Source organism: Anarrhichthys ocellatus, unplaced genomic scaffold, assembly GCF_004355925.1.
Source record: "Anarrhichthys ocellatus isolate YVR2014 unplaced genomic scaffold, GSC_Weel_1.0 scaffold24, whole genome shotgun sequence".
Classification (NCBI taxonomy): Eukaryota; Metazoa; Chordata; class Actinopteri; order Perciformes; family Anarhichadidae; genus Anarrhichthys; species Anarrhichthys ocellatus.
Window position 1 is genome coordinate 1,018,468 of NW_022280054.1, and position 21,884 is coordinate 1,040,351.

The window sequence follows — 21,884 nt, forward strand, 5'->3', positions numbered from 1 at the left end:
CTTATTTTCTGGTTTTGTTGGGGACCCACTGACTGGTCCCAGTACTCAAACAGTTTCGAAACCACTGTGGGAATAAAGTGAACTTCACCAGGAGGCCGACAGCGCCCCCTGCCGACACTCCAGCGTCTGTACAGGCCGCAGGAGGAAGAAGACGTGTCCCACGTTCAGATTAGTTTGAGCGGATAGATGGAGACAGACAACACCGGTGGCAACATGGGGGGAAAAGCAGACGTGGAAATGTCAGAAAACCCATTAGAACCTTTCATTGAATCTCTGAGACAACAGCTGGAAGACCAAGACCCCATTTTTCTTATCGGCGTCATCGTCGCTTTGGCCGTCGTTGTCATCACCTGTGGTAAGAAGTTACCGTTAGCATGCTAACATAGCTTAGCAAGCTAGGCCCAGCGTTTAGTCTAGTTTAGCACAGTTAGCTAGAAAGTGTAGAGTTGATGGAAAGCGGCTTTGTCAGCAGGATATTCTGCGTTAACCTGTTATCTATAATTTCCATTTAATTAGGAAACATGTGCCTCAAAAATGCCAGTATCCAAATTAGCAAGCTAGGAAGCTAACTGCTAAGCTAAAGCAAACATCTGTCAGTTGTGCAGCTTATTAGTGTTTTCAACGGAAGTCATTCAACTTCGTAGAGTATCTTCGGCTCATCGGTAACAGTGGGGTTAAATCAGAATAACTTAGTAACCGGTCTTTCTGTTTTTATCTCTGCAGTGTTTCTGAAGTACTTTCTCTCCAGCAAAACTGTCCGAAGTGCTGTCCTGCTCGTCGGGCTGTGTGACGCTGGGAAAACCCTCCTCTTCAGCCGGGTGAGTTAACTAAAACGTGGCACGTTGTCTATCACAGGGTGTTCAGCACAATGACAGAGTGATGCACGGTTAGTCTGCTCTCTAAAAGTGCATTTCATGTTCTGGCAGCTGTTGTCAGGAAAGTTCAAGCGGACACAGACCTCCATCACTGACAGCAGTGCTCCATACAAAGCCAAAAACGAAAGGGTGAGTAAAGAACAACCTCATCAGGCATCATACCTTCATAATGAGCATGGTTTACAGGTGTCTCCCCCCCTTCTCTCCTGTATTCAGGGCAGCACCTGGACTCTGATTGACCTGCCTGGACATGACAGTCTTCGCTCCCAATACCTGGAGAAGTTCAAATCTTCAGCCAGGTGAGAACAAAAACAGCCTGTCTGAGTAACATTACATGATGTCTAATGGGTGAGGTCATTCCCTTCATCACTCTCCTATTCCTCCCACTCATCCCGTCTTTAGAGCCATTGTGTTTGTAGTCGACGGCGCTATTTTCCAGAAGGAGGTGAGGGACGTGGCCGAGTTCCTGTACATCTTATTGACGGACACAGTGATCTCCAGGAATGCCCCGGCTCTCCTGGTAGCGTGCAACAAACAAGGTTCATCGATCCATTTGCTTTCACCCCATTTATCAACACTTAAATCTCTTGTTCTTCATTTTCTACACCCTAAAGTTGCTTATTCCTTTACTGGTCTCTTTATTTCACAGATATCACCATGGCAAAATCAGCTAAACTGATACAGCAGCAGCTGGAAAAGGAAATGTAAGTACAGCTACTGATATATTTGTTTTTACTGCCTGATTCCAATTGTAGCTTTATTTTTAGTCAATTTCCTCAAGTTCTCTATCATAATATTTTCCTTGTTTAATTGTCAATATATTGATTGTTCTGTCAGAAATGTAACGTTCCTCATATGTGTGACGGTTTCAATGCTTTGATAGTCAGGTTTTGGCCATTGGGAGCAGTTGGGATTCATATTAGACCCGTCCTGAGCCTTTGGTTTGGTGAATAACCTTTTCTGCCTCTTGTTTCTCGTAGGAACACCTTGCGAGTGACGCACTCTGCAGCCCTGAGCTCTCAGGACGGCTCTGTGGGCGGCAGTGTGTATCTGGGGAAAAAAGGCAAAGACTTTGAGTTCAGCCAGCTGCCCCTGAAGGTGGAGTTCCTGGAGTGCAGCGCCCGCGGCAGCAAGGGTGAAGAGGGGGGTGCAGACATTGAGAGCCTGGAGAAGAGTCTGGCTAAACTGTAAAGGCAGCAACTCAACATCCGCTGTGCAGAATTTGACTCAGGCCTCAGTAATCACAGGAGGGAGGACATCTCAGTGGAGGATTTATTTGATCGGAGTTACCAGTCAAACATGGTCCTCTGAGCTGGCTGTCAATGTAAAACTTAATTACATCAAAAGGTGAAGGAACTTTTGAGACAGATTAAATTAAAAAGGACTGAAATAATGCTTTGGAAAATGATGTCGCAGTTTATCAGGTCGCTCTGCAGTGCTGAGAAATGATCATGTGCTTATTCAGTGTAAATGTTACTGTGAACATCCACTTGAGAGCTTTATTTGGCTTTAAAACAAATCTGGTTTAAGGAATTTCTGTAAAGTACAATATTTGCTGTTGCTGCGATTCAAAGAAATGGATACAGTCTGTCAGAGTTTCACCTTTTTTGTTTAAAACTTGAGCAGACGGGCGGGAATTGGATTCATTAATTTACTTGGACAGTAAGACTTGTGCCTTTATTTCTAGGATTCTTATAGAAGTGTTTTGCTTGTCTGCAATAGAATGGTTTACTTGTTTGAAAGTGTTGCGTGAATACAGTGCATTTGCTATGAATTTATTGAGATTTTGTGTTGTGTAAAAAACAAAAAAAAAAAAAAAAACTTGACAAAGTGTTTGCTGCTTGATTGATTCAAATGAGTCCACACAGCACATTTTCTTAAATGTTAGAAGATCCTGTCAGGATTAATAAGCAGCAAATGTGGTTTAATCAACACAGGAAAAAAAACAATCTTAATTGTACATTACATCATTATAGCTTGCTGTCAGATCATGAGGTGCTGCTTTAGACTCATTTAAAAAAATGTCTCTTCAAATAAAGTGTTTGAAATGTCACATCCTGGAAACAGCTTTCAGTTGACTTTCTGTCTTTGTAGTCCGGCACCTGGTTTGGATTGAGATGTTTTTACTCTACAAGAGCACCGCAGACTCAGTTAAACATGCAGATTGCTTTTGTCTATAATGTGGTAGATTTTACAGTCCACAAAAACACATATTGCAAAATATATTTCAAAGCAGAACAATTTTCATAGGACCACACACAACGTGAGCAATATCAGTAAATCTGTCATTAAACAAGACCCAAAAAACAATTACACGTTTAGTTTGTTGAATGTGTTGTAAAAACAGATGTTTGTCTGCTTCTGTGAAGATCTTCACCCACTGTTCAGTGCTTAAAGTTAGAATTAAAAGTAAGAATTAAAGGAGATCCTAACATCAAAATCTCCAAGAAATAATGATGCTGCAACTTCTAACAGTATCAAACACAGGAGTGTATACTCAATGTAAACTAAAGAAAACATTGTACTGCAACCATGAGAACAAAAGATGACAGAACCTGAATCTATAGCGGAGACAGAGGGTAAACCGTCAGACAGGAGCTCTGATCTGCAACCACCACACTGGGTTCTCCTTTCAGCACAGCAGGGCACAACCAGTTCACCTTGTCCCCATGACTGATGCTCAGTTTGGGCCCCAACTTCTCCTCCGTCGCCTCCTCTGCACTTGCTTCCACTTCCTCCATTTCAACCTTCATTGCTTTATCCTGGCATTGCTCTTTCCTATTTGCCTTGCTCTTACTCTTCCTGCGTGGGGCCGTCACCACTCTAGTTTTGGCCTTTGCCTCCGGAGTCACCACTGGGTTCTTACTGAGGTCCCACAGGGCGACTTGGCCGTCATTCCCCCCAGTGACGAGCCAGTGAGGGTGGGAAAGGAAACTCACAAAGTGGGCTTGTGAGGCCCCCTGACTGTGGGCCTTGACGGCTCCCTGCTGGTCCAGTTTAGAGCCGCTGCCGATCCGCATCAGATGCACCCGCCCGTCCTCTGCTGCACAACCCAAAATGTTCCCACAACTCGCCACAGACACGCAGTGGACCAGCGGCGGGTTGAAGAGCTGACCGGGACGCTGCTGATGGTCGTCTTCTTCCTCGGCCACATCCTGGAGGTTGAGGGTCCAAAGAGGCCGAGTCTTCTGCAGACCCCACAGCATCACCTAAAGTGATAAAAAAAAAAAAATGTGAAAGAAATCTGCAGTAGGAAAGAAATCAAAAGTAGTCTTGGTACATGATGCAAGTACATATGGTCCTCTCACTCACCTGCATGTCTAGTCCAGCAGACACCAGGTTATTCGGTCTGTGAGGTCGAAAAGCCACCGAGGAGCAGATGTTTGTGTGTCTCCGAAGAGTCCTGAATACTTTCCCCCCAGGAAGCTCCAGTACCCGGACTGCTCCGGAGTCATCAGCCACTGCCAGCGCTGAACCCGTATCGTTCAGCGCCAAAGCGTTAATCTCCTCCTCCCCTGCACCCTGAAACTCCTCCACTGGGCCCTTCAGGTTTCGGGGGTCCAGTACGCTCACTGCGTCTCCGTGGGACACATACAGCTGGCCCAGACCTGCTGGTGAGAACACAACACTGGTGCTGTCCTCTTTACCAGGGAGAGTGAGACGGCCTATGATGGTCCCTTCTTGGCTCCACACCGTGACCTCTCCACTCTCAGAGCCTGAAGCGAGGAGGCCCTCGGGCCCTGAAGACACCCCGACACACAGGATGGATGTGGAGTGGCCCTCAGACCACTGCCTGGCCATGCTGACCCTACCAAGTGTAAGTTTCCAAGGAGGAGATATACATTAGTTTGTGCTGTTGCTTTCACACAGCTGATGGCAACGTTGTAAACCAAATTTAGTACAAAAGGGGGGGGGGCACTCAGCAGCAGTATTGAACTATATCTCTAAAATAGTTACAACAAAAACGGATTTAGAGCCGATATGAATACTTAATCAATAACTCAATCGACAGAAAATAGCTTTACTTTTTCAGGCTATCGATACTAACATTCACTGGTCCCAGCTTCTAAAATAACATTATCCGTTTGTTTTTAAATGTGAAGCTAATACGTTCAGTCCAGACTCTCTAGCTTTAATAACCCGTTAGCATACAAGCTAACACGTGACTCCCTGTTCAGAAGACGGGTAATAAACACGCTGTTAATCTGCTCATTGTAAATCAGGTACAATAGAGTCATCATTTATAACGTCAAGACCGCAGCATTACGCTACCTTAAGCAAGTGCCGTCAAAACTTCAGCTGTTTGCCATGTGGGGTCGGGTCGCTCACGGATGACGTCATAGATGACTTTCTGGGGTTTTTTATGTCCTGTATTCAGCGTGCCAGGTGGATTTCTTTGGCAGCCTTAAAATTACATCATTTTGGCCTGGAATGTCAGACCTTTAACACCAACCATTGCCCAAACACTAATCTACTTTCCTATATCCCTTCAAAACATTTGATCAGTGTGGGTTGATGCTGGTGGGAGGGGGAGCAGAAATGCTACCTGAAAGGACATTCAGGGAAAATATCCCCTTTTCACAGGGCATACAGATTTCCAAGCTGCATGTCTGTACAATATGAGCTGAGCCCCTGAGAAGCCATATAATAGTTAAAAACACAGTGATGTGGAAATGCATGAGCTTATGTTTGTAAACGGTAAAGTAGGCTACATACTATATCTTGCAGATTTTACTGAAAATGAAAAGCACTCAGGACACAGAGGGGGCAGATCAACAAATCATTGTTCATTTCCACAATGGCTGCTCTCGCTGATTCATCCAAAGCTGCATGTAGATCTGATGAGTGTGGTCCATTTCTGGGTCAGTGAACAGCCTTCCATACTGCCGGAATGAATGGGGAACAGAGAGAAGAGGCCATGACTTTCAAACCCCCACAAACTAACAAACACACACACACACACACACACACACGCACACACACATTCACATCCTGCATTATCTTCACAGAGAAGCAGCAGTTTTCACACTACTCTGAATGTGAGTACTCTGTAGTTATTTACAGTTTTCTGCTAATGATGCATGTGCATTAGATGCTACTTCCACTTTCCGTGTGTATAATTCACACGGAAGGTTTTACTAAGCAGCCGGATATGTGTTGAATGTTATAGTGAAGCAAGTTTAGTTGTACAACGATACTTTTTCTATTTCTATTTCACTTCATTGATAAAGACTGGAGTAAGGTAAGTGACCTATTTTAGAGTTAGATTCATATGTAGGACATTGTGCTTGTGTTAAAATGTATTAAATAGTCTTGCATGTGTAAAGCAGTACTGAAAAGGAAATCATACTAAATGTGATGTTTAGCAGCTTTAACAGGGGCACCATATATTTCTATACTTAGTATATTGTGTAAATGCCTAAGTGCTTTTGCTCTGAACTCAGTAGACCTTCATCCTTTGTGTTAGCACACATGCTCAAATGTATCTTGCTGTTTGTTTAATGGAAATTTGATATACTTATGTGTATTTTATATTCTTATAAGTAGAACTATTTTATATACTTGTTGTGAAACAGTCTATCATAAGCTTGCATCGTGAGACTTATGATCCATGCAGCAGCTGACTGCCTGCACACATATCCTCTTCTTCTCTGTGTTGGATAACGTACCTATTGTATATTCACATGTTCTGTGCCTTAATGATAAAACGTATATATCGGTGTGTCTGTTGTTACACAGATAAAGCACCTCTCATACTTTAACTACCATGGCCTGCACGGCCTGAAACCGGATGTTCCAGTACACAGGCCCCCACCCTTGATCACTCTTGTATATAACTTGGTGTGATTTTTACTTGTGTAGTGCACACTTCTACAGACTCTGAGTGACTCTGCCTCTTCTCTGGCCAGAGAATATATACTGTAAAGACAATTCCTGTTTCACGATATTCTTCATTTCAGTTTAATAAGACTCAACAGCGGGTAAAATAATTTTCCACCACAGTACACAAACAACAATTTGACAATTCTTTTTGACCTGTATATAGATCCCTACATATCTACTTTTACACATTTCCTCTGCATAATAAATGTTTGTGTATCTTTGTTTAGCTCCTTCTCAGAAGATTTGGAGTTACCCTGAAATACACACACACCGGAGAGTATGAGGTCGCCCTATTTCCCAGCGAGGTCGGTGCTTTTTCACAAGGAGCCCAACGGAGTGACGTACAGAGTCCCAGCGCTGCTGTTCCTGTCCCGCTCCAGGACCTTCCTGGCCTTCTGTGAGGAGAGACTCAGCCCGTCCGACTCTCAGGCTCACCTGCTGGTCATGAGGAGAGGAACTTTCTACAGGAACTATGTGGAGGTCAGTGTTGAGTCACTGGCTCTGGACTTTGAAGTGTCCTGCTGATTTTAATTAAGCAAAAAGGAAAAGCACTTGTTTACTTGAGTAAGAGTAGTAGTTCCTTCAAAATGCACAGCTCCAAATTCAAGTTACTGATTTAAAAACAACTATATACTGTAAATACACAAATAACAGGTAACACAGTCAGGTTAGAAAAGTTACAGAGAAAGAAAGCCTCAGATAATGAGGAAGTTCATTACAGTATATGGCAACTACACTATATTTTCAGAAAGAACAGCATCATTAATCATACTGATACAATACAATAAGACATAAAAGTAAACAATAAACAATGAAGTCACTCCTTGGTGCTTGAGATTGATCAAGTAAATACACATTGAAATAAAAACCATAATAACAACAATGATAGTGGTAAAAGAACATTTTTATGTAAGTTTGTAAATTATGAGATTGGTGAGAAAATATGTGACCTGACACTTTAATTTGAATGCTAACATTCCTTTTGTGTTTGTCTATATAGCATTCTGCTACATCTGTTCAGATATAATGTAGAGTGATCATATCTTTTAGACTCGTCATTTCTAATCTCCTTTCCTTCTTCCTTTTCCTTGCTGCAGTGGGAGGACATGCGTGTCCTGGGCACTGCCTTCCTGCCAGGCCACCGGTCCATGAACCCGTGCCCGGTGTACGACGAGTTCACAAACACTCTCTTCTTGTTCTTCATCGCGGTCCTCGGCCACACCTCGGAGTCCTATCAGCTGGTGACGGGGAAGAACCTGACCCGTCTCTGCTACATCTGCAGCACTGATAACGGAGACACCTGGAGTCCTATCACCGACCTAACCACGAGGGTCATAGGAGATACAATCAAAGGTCAGGGATACAAACAGGGAGAATCCACCGCGAAACAGACTTCCTTTGTGTTATTATGAATATTAAACACAGAGAAAGATTTCTATTTAAAAGGGAGCTTCACTGATTTTACAGGTCTTGGGGAGTAAACCCTTGAGGGAGCTGTGTGATATTGCCTTAAATTATGTCATTTGAGTCAGCATCAGAGCTCGAAAGAAGTGAGCTCACCAGACCTCTGTAGCCTGCTCCTCATCTCTGCTTGAGGCTAGCAGTTAGAGGCTACATTAGCCGCAACTATAACACACAGTCTGCATTCCTGACTGAACTATAAGTGGACACGTTGCATTGTGGGTGATGTGGGCACCAGGCTTTGACAATGAAGAAGAATGCACGAAATTAAAAAGAGATCACCTCTCTGGTTCTGATCCATCAATTATGATCCTTTTTTTTCTCTCGTTTAATTTAGGTGAATACTATAAATCTGAAAATGCCCCCTTATCATCATCTATTGTCAGATTAGAAAACAAAGAACAAAATTAAGACTATTAAATCTGTAGATTTGTATTTTTCTCAAATCTTTGCTTCTACTGAATAGTTTTATGTCTTCAGGCCTCTAAAATTATTTAAATGACACAATTTGAAAAATCAAAAATCACACTTTGAACTGTTCACAATCAAATCATGCAACCTGAGATGAGCGGTCACAAGTAGATGTGGCTTTGTACTGACGGGTCACACATCATATTACAGTTCTGTCTCACTGCTGTTGGATTAGAAACTAAAGAGAGACTTTCAATTAGCAAATTCAAACCATACGGAGTGATATTATACCATGAAATCTATTGTAAGAATCACATTACACATATTTGTTTGTACTTTAGGGAACCTTTTCTAGATATGATATAACTAAACCTATTAAAGGATAGTTTTGTTTGAAGACTGACTTGATCAAATGTGAACATATCCTTTACATAGGGCCTATAAGTCACTTCCTCCTCTGTCCCTGCAGAATGGGCCACTTTTGCCCTCGGCCCGGGTCACGGCATCCAGCTGAAGTCCGGCCGTCTGCTGGTTCCTGCCTACGCGTACCACATCGAGTGCAAAGAGTGCTTCGGACAGCTCTGCCAGACCACTCCCCACGCCTTCTGCTTCTACAGTGACACCCACGGGCGAACCTGGCGTTTCGGGGAGGCGGTGCCCGTGCCGGAGAGCGTGGAGTGTCAGATGGTGTCTGTGGATGAAGAGGACGGGACTAACGTGCTGTACTGCAATGCGCGCAGCCCTCTGGGGTACAGGGTGCAGGCCCTCAGTCTGGATGACGGAGCGGTGTTTCGGGAGGGGCAGCTGGTGCAGCGGCTGGTGGAGCCTGGAAATGGGTGTCATGGTAGCATTGTGGGATTCCCTGCCCCGTTACATTTATCTCACTCTCTTGACAATCACTTAGACCAACCTAAACATCACTCCAGACACTGGACATCCTGCATGACTGACTCAAATCACACCACCTCTGTTCCCACCAGCTCCTTGACACCCAATCATCCGTATTTCCTCACCCCCACCTGGGTGGTATACTCCCACCCAACATGGACCACTGGGCGCAGGGATCTGGGTGTGTACCTCAGCCTGTTTCCCCGTGATCCAGACAGTTGGCGTGGCCCCTGGGTGATCTACGACGGCCCCAGCGCCTACTCTGACCTCGCCTATCTGGAGCTGCCCCCCTCTCTCGGCGCACCGCCCGCCGTGGCCTTCGCCTGCCTGTTCGAGTGCGGCACCAAAACAGCCTACGATGAGATCTGCTTCAGCATCTTCACCCTCTACGAGCTCATTGATAATCTGCCCCGGGAGGCACAGCTGGGACATAACAAACGTGAATGTAAAAGACAGAAGGATCAAGTCTCTGAGACGGATCGTACGAGTGGACAGGACGGTCAAAGAACAGCAGCTTTCCATCAGGCGCCCCGTGTGAAGAAGAAGAGCAAGTTGACTAAGATGTGCTCGGTGTCTTAAATGTAGATTTCACCTTTCAATACAGCGTTAAAGTCCAGTAACTGTTTTCTATTCACACTCAGTGGGCACTTTATTATCTGCAGCTTTACCGTCTAATAGAACTGTTCTGCCATAAAGTCTGTGATGCTTAATTTATGACGGAGCTGTTTTATTGAACTGCAAAAGATTGTACAGGTTTATCTAGTAAAGTACGAGTGTGTCCATCATTCATTACAGAATATTGTTCACAGTATTATTATTATGAGTAATATATGTTCTGTATTCAGTTGAATTCAGTTATATTAACTGCAACACAGTGTGACTCAGTAATGAAGTATTTCCGTTCAGTATGTTTGTTTTGATGTTGATCATTTGTCAATTTTCATTTTGTAGAACACATCAAGTGTCATTAAAATGTTCCTGATTGACGTTCTCCCCGTTGAAACTGTTTTGCCGATTCAAAAACAGGCAGCAAAAGCAAGAATCTATATACAGACTTCAATATAGTATATTAGACTGTGGAATGAAGGAGTATTCCACACACGGAATCTCAAGGGGAATATTGCTCCTCTTTTATCTTCATCAAAAGTAATTGATCAAAAAATGTAATTCAAGATTTTCAACCAAAATACAAAACCTAATTTTGAGAGACAGCAGAGCAGAATAAGCCTTGGTTACTTATTATCTCAGTCTGTGGTCCATGATCTGTGAACAATATAAGAACCTTTCCTGTGATCAGCCCACTTTTATGGATGTTTTCAGAACTCCTTTTCTAATCTTGAATCTTAAAACTGTGTAGGTTTTGCATCCTAACGGCCCCAAATTGCCAGACCATGTTTAATTTGGCTCGGTGAGCGTCCTGCTACGTTGTTCTTTGGCACACTGTGGACCAGGCGAGGCTGCAACCCATCAAGCTCACATAGTAATCACAGCTGCTCTAATTGGATAACTGTTCCTAAACTAATCAGGTCTTCTCTTTAGGCCGTTGAAACATTTAGCGGCCGACATCTTAAGTGAGTTGCATGACAGCGAACGAAGAACAGAACCAGATAGAGTGGAGCAGTTTGTTTAGATAAGAGGGGAACAAAATAAACAGGTTGTGCCAGGACGATCTGGACAGCCTCTACTTTCTGCTCCCACCTCCTCCGTTACATAACTCCACACTGATACGAGGCTCATTTCCCTTCCTGTGCTCTTTCACAGAAGTGTTTTTCCCTTTTCTCTAGCATCTGTGTTTTACAGCCTCCTATAATGAGTCTGAGGATCATCGTGGTTCTGGCTGTGCTAACTGGGGTAACTGGGAGCCCCGGTGTAACGATCAGTCCTAAAGCTGACTCCGCGGACACGACGGCTCATCCCAACAGCGTTCCAGAGACGGTGGAGGCAACCGAGATCTTTGGACAGGTGACTTTGGTTTGTAATAGTCTTTTTTCCTGGTGTTTTGTAGCTGATCAATTGCGTTGTTAATGTGAAATATCCAAAAACTGCCACACAGAATGCTGCTGAACAAGACGAATCAGGCGTTTGTTGTTGAGACACAAATTATCTGCACAGAACTACACTTTAAAAGACGGGTATATATATATATATATATCTCTTTGTTGCAGCCATTATTACATCATGACCATTCTGTACATAGTACAAAAGCCATTATAAGCTCAAGTCAAACCACTGAGCTTTCCTCTTTAACAAGATCAAATGCTGCTAAAATCAAAGTAATAAATAGTTTTTTTTAGAGGGGTCAGGCATGAGGGAGAAAAGTTGCTCAAACTACAAAACAAGTTTTTTCACGGCTCCACAAATTAAAGCCCGATTGTCACGGATGATGATGTGCAGAAATGTGTGTGAAGATGAGGGACGGTGGTCAAAGTCCTGCAGTATACATTTGGGTAGATCTGACAGTGTTCAGCCCTTCCACTTGTTCTTCTTTGCGGGCAGCTGTCCTGTTGCCTCCAAGTATTTGTGGACGAGTTCCTCTTGCGAGGCTGGCAGGCAGGGCTGGTATCTGCTGAAGTCCATGGTGTACTCCCCTTTTCCCTGAATAAACAATAGATACGATAGATAGAAGATAGATAGATAGGACGTTAGTCTTTGAAATTATAACGGCAACTATGGCAGTTATTTTGAATTGTAAGACTCCTCTGTAGTGATTGGAGGATATCGTGCCAACAACAATTAGAGAAGACTGCAAATTCCTGGATTTTTATTACTTTAATTTACAATCAATATCCTTTAACAGAATGAATCATCCAAATGTGATTGTAAACAGGGTTAGTGTAATATTAACACAGGAGTTTACTGAGCATGTCTTTTTATGAGACCACCTGATCTGGACCATAATGGACTAAACATATGGAGGTTCAACTTACTTCAGTACAAGAGCGTAGTTCTGTGGCGTAACCAAACATATCGTTTAGTGGAACCTGTTGGGAGAAACGAGCTGAAATTAGTCATCCTTCGTCATCATTTGTGATGGTGAAGGATGACGAGATAAATGCTGTTAGACTTCAGATACATGCGGTATGTGAATGATTAAAGGCTGGACTCACATCAGCGTACAGAGTGAAGTATCCCTCAGCTCCGTCCTGTCCTGAGATGACACCATGCCGCCGGTTTACACCAGCAATGACCGTCCCCTGGAACTCCTGCGGTGCAACGATTTCCACAGACATGATTGGCTCCAGGATGGTCGTGTTGGCTTTCTCCATCGCTAAGGGGAGCATATGGAAAGCAGTGTTAACGTGTGCCGACAACGGAATGAAACAGGAGGTCAGACCTAACGCAACCCTCACCTTGTTTTAGAGCGCCCTCTCCTGCACGGATGAAGGAGATCTCGTTGGAGTCCACCATGTGATTCGCTCCATCTTCCAGGAGGAACCGGACTCCTGAGATCTTGTGCCCGCTCAGGGGCCCCTTCTCACAGGCCTCCCTGAAGCCCTGCGGCATGATGGGAATAAACAAGCATTGAGAGACAAATCGAGTGCACGGCTTTCACTTAGTGTTCATGCAAATCCTCTTATTTCAAAGCTCACTGTGACAACATTCAAGTTAGGAAGACTAACCTTTTCAACAGCTGGTACAAACTGCTTCGGGATGTTGGTTCCAACAGTCTGGTCTTCAAACTCCAGCTTGGTGTGATGCTCTGGCTCAAGAGGCTCAAGGACTCCGATAACTTTACCGTACTGACCAGAGCCGCCGCTCTGCTTCTTGTGCGTGAAGTCAAACCTGCAGAAAAATGGGACAAAATATCCACATTTTGAAGCAGAGAGTGGAACCATCCGTCAACCAGAGTCCACTCTGTTTAAGCCTCTCTGTACATTTCTATTGGTAATGGATGAGGCTGTGTCGCTGTTGGCACCGAAGTGATGCACAAATCACATTACAGTACAAACATTAGCAGTCAGTAACAAAAATGCACAACTTATAACTGCTACTACTAATAAAAACCTTTCGATAAAATCCAAATTTTTTCTTTTGCAGTAAGTAAGTCCATGAGTCAAAACAAACACCAAGCATTCACACACACTCATCTCTAAGATTTAAAAAAAAACAATGCAAGTATTACATGTATTAGTGAAAAAGTTTGGCCATTTGATCTCGCTATGGAGTATGTTACTCAACACAACTGCTGATTTAGCAACAGAAGGCATGCATCATGTTCTTTAATAAAAAGTTCCATGAAGACTATTCGTAATTAGACAGTTGCTGATATTAGCCAATAGGGGTGACAAATATTAGACACCAGTGTTGGCTTTTAAAAGAAACACATTGGTGTGACCCACCAAAATGCATTAAATATCTCGCTCACGTAATGATTTGAATTAAATTTCCTTCATAACTTAAGTGCAGTCAGTGATTCTAATCAAATGCACTTTGTGTCTAGCGAAGCAAACTAAGTTCATGCTCGTGCACAGGACATGGGGAAGGCCACGGATGTGTAGGAGAACGGCAGTGAGAGGGGCGGCAGCATCAAATCTGACTGATCCACATTTGCTTCCATTGCCTGTTCTCTGAAGCCGATTCAATGGGAAGGAAACATCAGAAAAGAGCTCTGTCTCTTTAAAAAAGGGGGCAGTCCTCCCTCAGTTCTGGTGTAAGAGGAAGTGGGAAGTGATCTTTCCACTTGCATGAGGAGCAGCGGGCAGATAAGTTTCCACCTGCCAAAGTAACAGGCAGCATTTCAGTCACAGGCAAGACTCCTTTTATTTAATTAAGTTTTCAGCTGTACACTTCTTACCCCTGTACTTCTTCTTACTTCTTCTTCTTTGCTTTCCCCTCAATGGATGTTCTCCTCGAGTCTGAATCTTTCCTACTCTGGACACAAACCGACCCGAGACAGAAGGCTCCACCCTGCTGACACCTGAGGGTCAAAGTCCTTCAGGGGTTAGAGGCCCATCCCTGCTCATTAAAGCAGCTTTCATGACTCCCTCTCTCACTCTACTTTCTTTTTCTCTGCAACAGCAGCAGGAAATACCAGCAGAAGAGGAGGCTGAAGAGGATGTGATGGCGACTGGAGAGCTGAACCCCAATCACTACCCAGCTCGGAGGGCAGCCAAAGTGGTCCAACACTACCTCAACACCCACTACGGCTCTCCGTTCAGGCTGTTCGGACTGCACAATGTCCAGAGTGGAAACGCAGAGGTCAGCTGAACTGAAACGGTTGTAGTTTAGTTTACAGTGACTTTCTAACGTCTATAAACTCTGGTTATGTGTGACTTCTCTGTTAGGATGTGGCAGACTCTGGAAGGAAGTATCAGCTGGAGATCTCGGTGCAGGAGATCATCAGCAATGTAAGATATGATTATATACATCACACAGTGAGATTCACACATGGGTTAGATACAGGCCTTCAGTCTAGAGTGGGTTCATTAACATATTGGGTAGTTTTCACAAATGTAAATGTCCAGTAAATAAAAAGTACCTTAAAATAGAGCAAACATGAAATAACTAATGAGTCTGTTCCTGAATCATTGAAGACCTTTGACCCCTCTGCTCTAACAGATTTACTTAAAAGCTCATTTGGTTCGTCTGTGAAAAAAAAAAAAAATGAAAATCTAAATTCACTTCTCAAACAGGGAAATACAATCTGTGTCTAACTCGCTGCATTTACCGTCAACATGTCAAGATTTGATGGCATTGCATTCACAATGTGCTGATGGAAAGGTATTTTAAGCAGTAATCTCTGGCTTTACAGAGGGCTGGTTTGACAAGATTTAGCTAAACAGCAGATGAAAGGAGGCAGTATGGTGCAGCCTTGACTTGCTTGCTTGGACTACGCCTTTGCTCTGTATACTCCCCTCCACTTTGGACTTATCAACCCTGTTTTTTTTCCTCTATTTGCTTCCTTTTAATCCACCGTCCGCTTTAAAAAACAAAGACTACAGAGAACTGCTCTGCAGAGGTTTTCTTTCTGAGAGGAGAACAGCAGCGCTTGCCTCAGGTCCAGGTCTCGTGTGAGGAGCTCCTTAAAAGCAACACTAAAGCTCAGGAGGAGGCCTTGTTCCAAAAGTACAAAATGAACCAGAGCCTCCTGTCGGCACAAAATCTACCTGGTATGTACAAGAAAATAAACTCTGCGTACTATTCCCCCGGAATTGACGCACAAACTCACATATTGCACAACATCTTCTGTTTCAAATTGCGGCATTTTGAGGATTTCAACATTTAGTATTTGTTTTCTGCGTGTTCCTACGCTGACCTTGTGAACCCCGATGGAGTAACATCCCGTTCATTATGAGCTCACAAAGTTTATGTTTCCATGACAAGTCTGTATGTTGCATAAACAAGCTCCACTCATGCATACAAACTCACTTCCTGACGCTCTGACCAACAGACAGCTACGGTCACATTGAACCCGACAACAAGCCTCTCTGGCACCTCGGCATCGTGGCCTCCAGCTCCGTCATGCTGAAGGAATCCACTGAAAACACTCTGTACAACATGGCTCAGGTCGCCAACATCACGCAGCTGGTACGCTTGTTTTTAAATCAGATTGTTAATCTTTGATTGAGTAGAAAAATATAAGAATCTGCACAATCTATTAACTGTATTACAGTCACATGTTTTCTCTCATTTGGCTGTATTTCTTCCTCGTCTGCTGCAGGCGACTGAGAACGAACAGCTGAAGTTTGACTGTCACACACTGCTGCATGAGATGGTGTCCCAGGTAACCACTCATTATAAAACATGTTTAAATATGCGGAAATTATCAAATCAACAATTATTTTCATAATCAACCCCCCCCACCCCCCCATACACACATCTTTAGATGCATTTCTTAATCTATAACGTAACTGAGGAACTCGATGGCTTACACAACTTCACATTTCTTGTTCAGACTAATATGCAATTAATCATTTAACAGTGATTTGAATTTGCAATGAAAGCTAATTTATGACACTGTAAATGGTAAATGTTTGCTATATTTCCTTGATAAATAGCTACAATTATTGTTTATCAGAATAAGTTGACAAAGCAGCTGATAACTTCAGTACCGGTGGCATCCGACAGTAAACTGGCACTAGTTAGTTGAGAAGAAGACTTACTCTCGTGCTAAAGATGCAGTTAGTGAGGTTTTAATACTTGATATATATTGTGTTGATCTGACAGACAATCTGTTATTTTGGCAGGAAATCATTCACTGGAAGCTGCTGTTCACCTGGTCTCCTCCAGAGGGAGTTAAAGTGCTGCAGATGGAACAGCTGCCACACTGCCACCATTGTGAAAAACCTCCAAACACAAACTAAACTTCTGACATCCATCACACTGCTAGAACAACCAAAACAACATTGTGACGCTCCCATTCTGTATTCGAATATTGGACCATAAATGCTGCATGTAAAAAGCCATCATATATAATGATGATATCCTTACATTGTGCTACGTTTGTAGTACTTTTGGTTTTGTATTTTAGTCAAAATAAACTGTTTATACCGTTTTTTGTGGGGTGTGTGTGTGTGTGTGTGTGTGTGTGTGTGTGTGTGTGTGTGTGTGTGTGTGTGTGTGTGTGTGTGTGTGTGTGTGTGTCAGGAGGTCAGCACTTACTGTACAGGGCTGGTGATCGACTCTCTGAAAGCTACTTTGGGTTTCCCCATCACACAGAGACAGTTGTATTCCCTCTCCATCCTCTGAAACAACGAACCAAAACAAGAATAAACTAACAGAGACACAGCTCAGACATGTCAGGTTTGTTATAATAGGTAATTCATTCAAATATAAGGATAGAGATGATTTCCTCAAGTCTGGAGATCTTACACCAAATACACTGAAGCTCAGTAGCATTTAGTTTGTGGTGCAGCAATGTCTCATTTAATCATCTACAGGCATTTTTTCATCACCATAGAGAGACAATGAAGAGCAAGGAGTTCTAAAAACTGTCATCTTTACAAAAAGTATCTATTATAGTTACTTTTTCATTCAAAATCTCCACAAATTGAAAATAATATGATAAAAAGCAGCACCAGTAAGAGACAAAATATGTCCGAATGCGTCTAATTTACTGCAGGTCGTCTCGTATCAAACATGCAGGACATCCTCTGGTACCTGTGAGTAGATTTCAAGATGCAGCTCTCCCATTCCCGAGATGATGGTTTCTTTGCTCTCGGTGTCAAAATGCACTCTAAAAGTTGGGTCTTCCCTGGTGAACCGGTTAATACCTTTGGAGAATTTATCCAGGTCATTCTGGTCAGACGCAGGATGACAAGAGGAGAGCAGAGTTACTAGATGTGATTTAGACTCTAGAGACAGTATGTTTGGGTAAATTAAGTATTGGTTTTACCTTGTTGGCCGGCTTCATTGACATGGAAATGACAGGCTCTGGGACGTGAATTGACTCCTGTGGGACAGAATGATAACAAATGAGCACAATATTCTCCTCATATCGTGGCATAAAGAAGGAAAAGAGGAATGCTTTCTAAGACGTTACGCACCATAGAGAGGTTAGCGCTGGTCCTGGATGTAAAAGTGTCTCCGCTGGCGCAGTCTATCCCAAACAGAGCACAGATATCTCCTGCATAAACCTCATCCACGTCCTGAAAACAGCACGGATGGAAAGGAAATAATGGGAAACAAGAGGACAAGATGTTCATTTCCAGGACTGATTGACAGGTCCTATTATATACTGACATATAGAACTGAACAGTAAACAGTTTCATGTCTTGTTTTGATGTGAGAAATAGTCTGGTGTCACAGGGGATGTGGTTGTTATCTTCACACTTGACTGGAGCCAAAAGAGGAACCTAACCAGTCATGCTGTTTAAACAGAAACCCACAAATGGAAAACTATGACCTCCGACATGCTGCAGACGTCGACTTGTTCTCACCTCCAACTGGTCAGCGTGGAGACGCACGAGCCTCTGAACTCTGACTTTCTTGCTGGTGCGCGTGTTGTAGATGTACTCGCCCTTCTTCAGACAGCCCTGGTACACCCGCACATACGTTAGCTGGCCAAACCTCCCTGCCTGATAGTGAGAAAGCCCCACAGGAAACAACAAAGCATGACGGATTAAGACATTCCTCTTGAGCACAATTGCGACAATATAGATAAAGTAGTATTTTACCTCTAGTTTGAAGGCCAGACCAACATACGGGTGTGTAGAGTCTCTTGTCGCGTCCATTTGAATCTTTGATGTTTCGCTGACAACTCTAATAGGTGAAAAACCCACTGACATTAGTGCACAAACATCCACAGGAAGGCTACTATGAATAGAACCTGGTCCGTACTCACTCGTCATTGAGGATCGCATAGTTTTTGACTTCAGTGGGGTTTGGCAAGTAATCCAGGACAGCGTCCAGTAGAGCCTGGACGCCCTTGTTCTTCAACGCTGTGCCCACCAACACCGGTGTGAAGAGACGCTGCACTGTGGCCCTGCGGATTGCGGCCTGGAAGACAGTGAAGTGACACAAGAGTGTTTTTAATTCTTCATCCACACGCACAAGGGAAAACGCTGCTGTATATTCTGGCATCATGTTGCTGACATTCTTATGTAAACTAACACACATGTAAAGACAACGGGCAATATCTAGGTCAGCAAAAATGGCCGACATCATGTCGTATGATAAGTCGATAATGTAACTATCGTGACAGGCCTTAGCATGTTTGCGTGCTGACATGAGTTTAGCTCACGCATGGCGGTAGAGTCTTTAGTCTCATCTACTTGTAATGTCTAGAAATGATTGTGAAACGTATTTTAAAACTGTGAGTCATAGTTTGACAGGAAGTGAGGTGCTACTGCTTTTACCGAGAGAGATAAATACGGTTCTATGTTTTCATTAAAACAAAAACATTGGCACTTTATCAGAAACATTGAAGGCCTTGTTAGAATTTTCTGAAAACATGTGCTCTCTCTCTCTCTCGCTCTGTTAAAGATACACACCTTCAGGTCGTCATTGGTTGGAATCTTTTCCTCTAAGAACATCTCTCCCAAGGCTTCATCAGCGTTGGCCACACACTCCACCAGCTCCTGCCTCCGGTCCGCAGCCTCAGCGCGGAAATCTGCTGGGATCTCATCGTAGCGGATATTTTCACTGCAGGGAGGAATAAACCGTTTGCATCATATTTTTCAGGAACACAATCTCAGAAATTGTGACACAGGGGTAGAAATGAACCTCTGTAATCGGACAGATGCTGATTCGAATGATTTTTGATCCCTGTAGGTCTTATAATTCTACTGAAGCCGAGCTGTCGTCAATCAGTCTCATATGTGGTGATTCTTGCTGCTAAACTACTCTGTAACAGAATCAGATCTGTTCATGTTCAAGCTACCACAACGGCAATCCCTCACCCAAAAGGTCCTTCGAAATACATGGTGCGCTCCTCTACCAGGTCGATGATGCCGCGTGTGTTCCCCTCCAGGCCGACGGGGATGCTCACGAAGGCCGCGTTGTGGTTCAGCTTGGTTCTGAGGAAGGCAAAGAAACAGTCTGAAGTGAGAAGAGAAACACAGGAAGGAAAACCACAGCCGATGACAACATTGTTTGTGGAATGATGATTTCATGAGAGCTTAAAAGAGAGGCACGGAGCTTCAGCTTGTTACTCTGTGTGGCATAAAAACACAGCTGCAGCGAGTCTCCCTTCTAATTTTCGTTGCATCCACGTCTGTGTTCAGTTTATTTAAAACTATTAACAGCAAAAATCCAGGAAAGGCATACTGGATGGATGTAGAAGTTACATTTAAACTAACTATCACGCATAAGGAGCTGGGAGCCATCAATCTGTGTTGTGATCTGATCTGGGATTTCTATTGTCATGTTTCAGCTGGTTTTACCGGCTGTGTTGTAACTTCATAACAACCTCTGACTGTCTGCTGAATGAATGAAATAGTAATGATACAGCATCCATCGGTTTGGCAGACATACGCACATAACTAGTGATTAGACCATATTGTTTGAATAAATAAATATCATCTATGTGAGGTATCAGGTAAATAGATTGTGATGGTTCTATGTGTACCTGATCAGGAGCACTCTGGTATGTATGCATGTATTTACTGCGAGCGTGTAACTTACCTCATCTGTTGCAAGGCTCGGCTGGGGTTGGCGCCCATGCGGTCCAGCTTGTTGATGAAGGTGAGGAAGGGGACGTTGTAGCGCTTCATCTGTCTGTTCACCGTCATGGTCTGACACTGGACGCCCCCCACCGCACACAGGACCAGCACGGCTCCATCCAGCACCCGCAGCGCTCGCTCCACTTCGATGGTAAAGTCCACGTGACCTGGAGAGACAACGTGGACAGTGATGTTTAGAGAAGTAAAAAAAGACTTTGTAAAGGCTGGTAAAGATTCATCATTTTGGACACCTGAGCAGGGCCGACCCTCGCTGACAAAGTGGCTAGAGGCTGCACAGTCCAGATGAAATAATGACATCACATAAACCACCATAGGACAAGCTGTCTGCACCCAGGCAAGCACAACAACCTCTATCATAAGCACAGATAAAACTAATTATATTTACATCTATTATTGCATTTGAGTAACAGGAGGTCATAATCATCAAACTCTTGTCCCCAGGAGACCCAAATCAAATACAACTTTTAATACCTGGTGTGTCAATGATGTTTATGTTGTGATTCTTCCACACAGTGTATGTAGCAGCGGACTGGATGGTGATGCCTCTCTGTCTCTCCAGCTCCATGGAGTCCATAGTGGCTCCTACACCGTCCTTCCCCTTCACCTACACACCGCAGAGGAGGAAAACAGCCCATGAATGATGAACTGTGCACCTGTAAACCTCACCTGACAGCAAGCATGGCCCGTCCCGGCGCTCACCTCGTGAATATGTGCTATTTTGCCGGTGTAATAGAGGACACGCTCGGTCAGGGTGGTCTTCCCTGAGTCGATGTGAGCTGAGATCCCGATGTTGCGGATCCTCTCGTTGGGAAAGAAACCAGAGGAGCATGTCCGACAGCTGTTGATGAGCACCTGTAGGGCCGAAACAGAAGGAAGATCAATAATCAACCCCCGTCTGTCTGTTTACCGATTGTGAAATGCGATGGGCTGATGGCAGAGTTTTAGGAGTCTTGATGTCAAATCAGTTCAACAGCAGAAAGCTCGGGTTACCCAATGTTACCTTTTTAAGAGTGACGCATCCTGGCGCCAAAAGATGCGTTTTTGCCAAACACAAGCCCGCTTTTAATACTCTCATGTTGACGACTGCTTGGTCGAGCAAAGCGTGGTCGTATTCTTCCTTCTTTATACAACCCCCGACTCAGACAACCCGGTGAATGTCACGCCGGGGCCCTGGTGCTTGTGAAACGCTACTTCCGCGTCTACGGAGGCTCAGATGTGCCAAAAGTACAAATGTTTGCGTTGC

At 43.8% G+C, this 21,884-nt stretch overlaps 5 protein-coding genes across 7 annotated transcripts; 3 read left to right on the forward strand and 2 right to left on the reverse strand.

The window, feature by feature from the left end:
* Positions 1–132: 132 nt before the first annotated feature.
* srprb (SRP receptor subunit beta) lies at positions 133–3,388 on the forward strand. The gene is made up of 7 exons (XM_031860845.1): positions 133–355; positions 724–818; positions 927–1,004; positions 1,092–1,174; positions 1,278–1,414; positions 1,525–1,579; positions 1,856–3,388. Exons 1-7 carry the CDS (start codon positions 187–189, stop codon positions 2,064–2,066), a joined length of 828 nt encoding a protein of 275 aa, XP_031716705.1. The 5' UTR covers positions 133–186; the 3' UTR covers positions 2,067–3,388.
* On the reverse strand, positions 1,891–5,200 carry wdr53 (WD repeat domain 53). Its single transcript, XM_031860841.1, has 3 exons — positions 5,148–5,200; positions 4,188–4,683; positions 1,891–4,084 (listed from the first exon to the last, which is right to left on the reverse strand). Exons 2-3 carry the CDS (start codon positions 4,674–4,676, stop codon positions 3,437–3,439), a joined length of 1,137 nt encoding a protein of 378 aa, XP_031716701.1. The 5' UTR covers positions 4,677–4,683; positions 5,148–5,200; the 3' UTR covers positions 1,891–3,436.
* A 1,659-nt stretch (positions 5,201–6,859) lies between these two features.
* Positions 6,860–10,267, forward strand: neu4 (sialidase 4). Its single transcript, XM_031860846.1, has 3 exons — positions 6,860–7,238; positions 7,856–8,111; positions 9,100–10,267. Exons 1-3 carry the CDS (start codon positions 7,038–7,040, stop codon positions 10,095–10,097), a joined length of 1,455 nt encoding a protein of 484 aa, XP_031716706.1. The 5' UTR covers positions 6,860–7,037; the 3' UTR covers positions 10,098–10,267.
* A 520-nt stretch (positions 10,268–10,787) lies between these two features.
* gfm1 (G elongation factor, mitochondrial 1) lies at positions 10,788–21,822 on the reverse strand. Its single transcript, XM_031860839.1, has 18 exons — positions 21,642–21,822; positions 21,341–21,493; positions 21,113–21,245; positions 20,583–20,787; positions 19,859–19,975; positions 19,451–19,601; positions 18,802–18,956; positions 18,635–18,719; positions 18,398–18,535; positions 18,005–18,106; positions 17,854–17,910; positions 17,619–17,756; positions 17,121–17,203; positions 13,139–13,301; positions 12,869–13,013; positions 12,626–12,786; positions 12,446–12,499; positions 10,788–12,113 (listed from the first exon to the last, which is right to left on the reverse strand). The coding sequence occupies exons 1-18, from the start codon at positions 21,714–21,716 to the stop codon at positions 11,982–11,984; spliced, it is 2,247 nt and encodes a 748-aa protein (XP_031716699.1). The 5' UTR covers positions 21,717–21,822; the 3' UTR covers positions 10,788–11,981.
* On the forward strand, positions 11,080–17,013 carry lxn (latexin). Of its 3 annotated transcripts, none has more exons than XM_031860842.1 (7): positions 11,080–11,489; positions 14,541–14,717; positions 14,804–14,866; positions 15,454–15,628; positions 15,910–16,046; positions 16,180–16,242; positions 16,706–17,013. In XM_031860842.1, the coding sequence occupies exons 1-7, from the start codon at positions 11,328–11,330 to the stop codon at positions 16,820–16,822; spliced, it is 894 nt and encodes a 297-aa protein (XP_031716702.1). In that variant the 5' UTR covers positions 11,080–11,327; the 3' UTR covers positions 16,823–17,013. The 3 variants fall into 3 exon arrangements, with proteins under 3 accessions (XP_031716702.1, XP_031716704.1, XP_031716703.1); XM_031860844.1 differs by having other exon boundaries at positions 11,080–11,480; XM_031860843.1 differs by having other exon boundaries at positions 11,082–11,480; positions 14,538–14,717.
* Positions 21,823–21,884: the final 62 nt, after the last annotated feature.

Bases quoted from the DNA above. Each gene is read 5' to 3' on its own strand.
- srprb (XM_031860845.1), top strand. From the start codon at position 187: ATGGAGACAGACAACACCGGTGGCAACATGGGGGGAAAAGCAGACGTG. The intron at 1,005-1,091 runs GTGAGTAAAGAA...TCCTGTATTCAG, and splicing joins ACAAAGCCAAAAACGAAAGG to GGCAGCACCTGGACTCTGAT. The intron at 1,580-1,855 runs GTAAGTACAGCT...TGTTTCTCGTAG, and splicing joins CAGCAGCTGGAAAAGGAAAT to GAACACCTTGCGAGTGACGC.
- wdr53 (XM_031860841.1), bottom strand. From the start codon at position 4,676: ATGGCCAGGCAGTGGTCTGAGGGCCACTCCACATCCATCCTGTGTGTC. The intron at 4,085-4,187 runs GTGAGTGAGAGG...TTATCACTTTAG, and splicing joins CTGCTGGACTAGACATGCAG to GTGATGCTGTGGGGTCTGCA.
- neu4 (XM_031860846.1), top strand. From the start codon at position 7,038: ATGAGGTCGCCCTATTTCCCAGCGAGGTCGGTGCTTTTTCACAAGGAG. The intron at 7,239-7,855 runs GTCAGTGTTGAG...TCCTTGCTGCAG, and splicing joins TCTACAGGAACTATGTGGAG to TGGGAGGACATGCGTGTCCT. The intron at 8,112-9,099 runs GTCAGGGATACA...CTGTCCCTGCAG, and splicing joins CATAGGAGATACAATCAAAG to AATGGGCCACTTTTGCCCTC.
- lxn (XM_031860842.1), top strand. From the start codon at position 11,328: ATGAGTCTGAGGATCATCGTGGTTCTGGCTGTGCTAACTGGGGTAACT. The intron at 11,490-14,540 runs GTTTGTAATAGT...CTGCAACAGCAG, and splicing joins TCTTTGGACAGGTGACTTTG to CAGGAAATACCAGCAGAAGA. The intron at 15,629-15,909 runs GTATGTACAAGA...TCTGACCAACAG, and splicing joins GTCGGCACAAAATCTACCTG to ACAGCTACGGTCACATTGAA.
- gfm1 (XM_031860839.1), bottom strand. From the start codon at position 21,716: ATGAGAGTATTAAAAGCGGGCTTGTGTTTGGCAAAAACGCATCTTTTG. The intron at 18,536-18,634 runs GTAAAATACTAC...TCTCACTATCAG, and splicing joins GTCTGGCCTTCAAACTAGAG to GCAGGGAGGTTTGGCCAGCT. The intron at 13,014-13,138 runs GTTAGTCTTCCT...ATCATGCCGCAG, and splicing joins TTGTACCAGCTGTTGAAAAG to GGCTTCAGGGAGGCCTGTGA.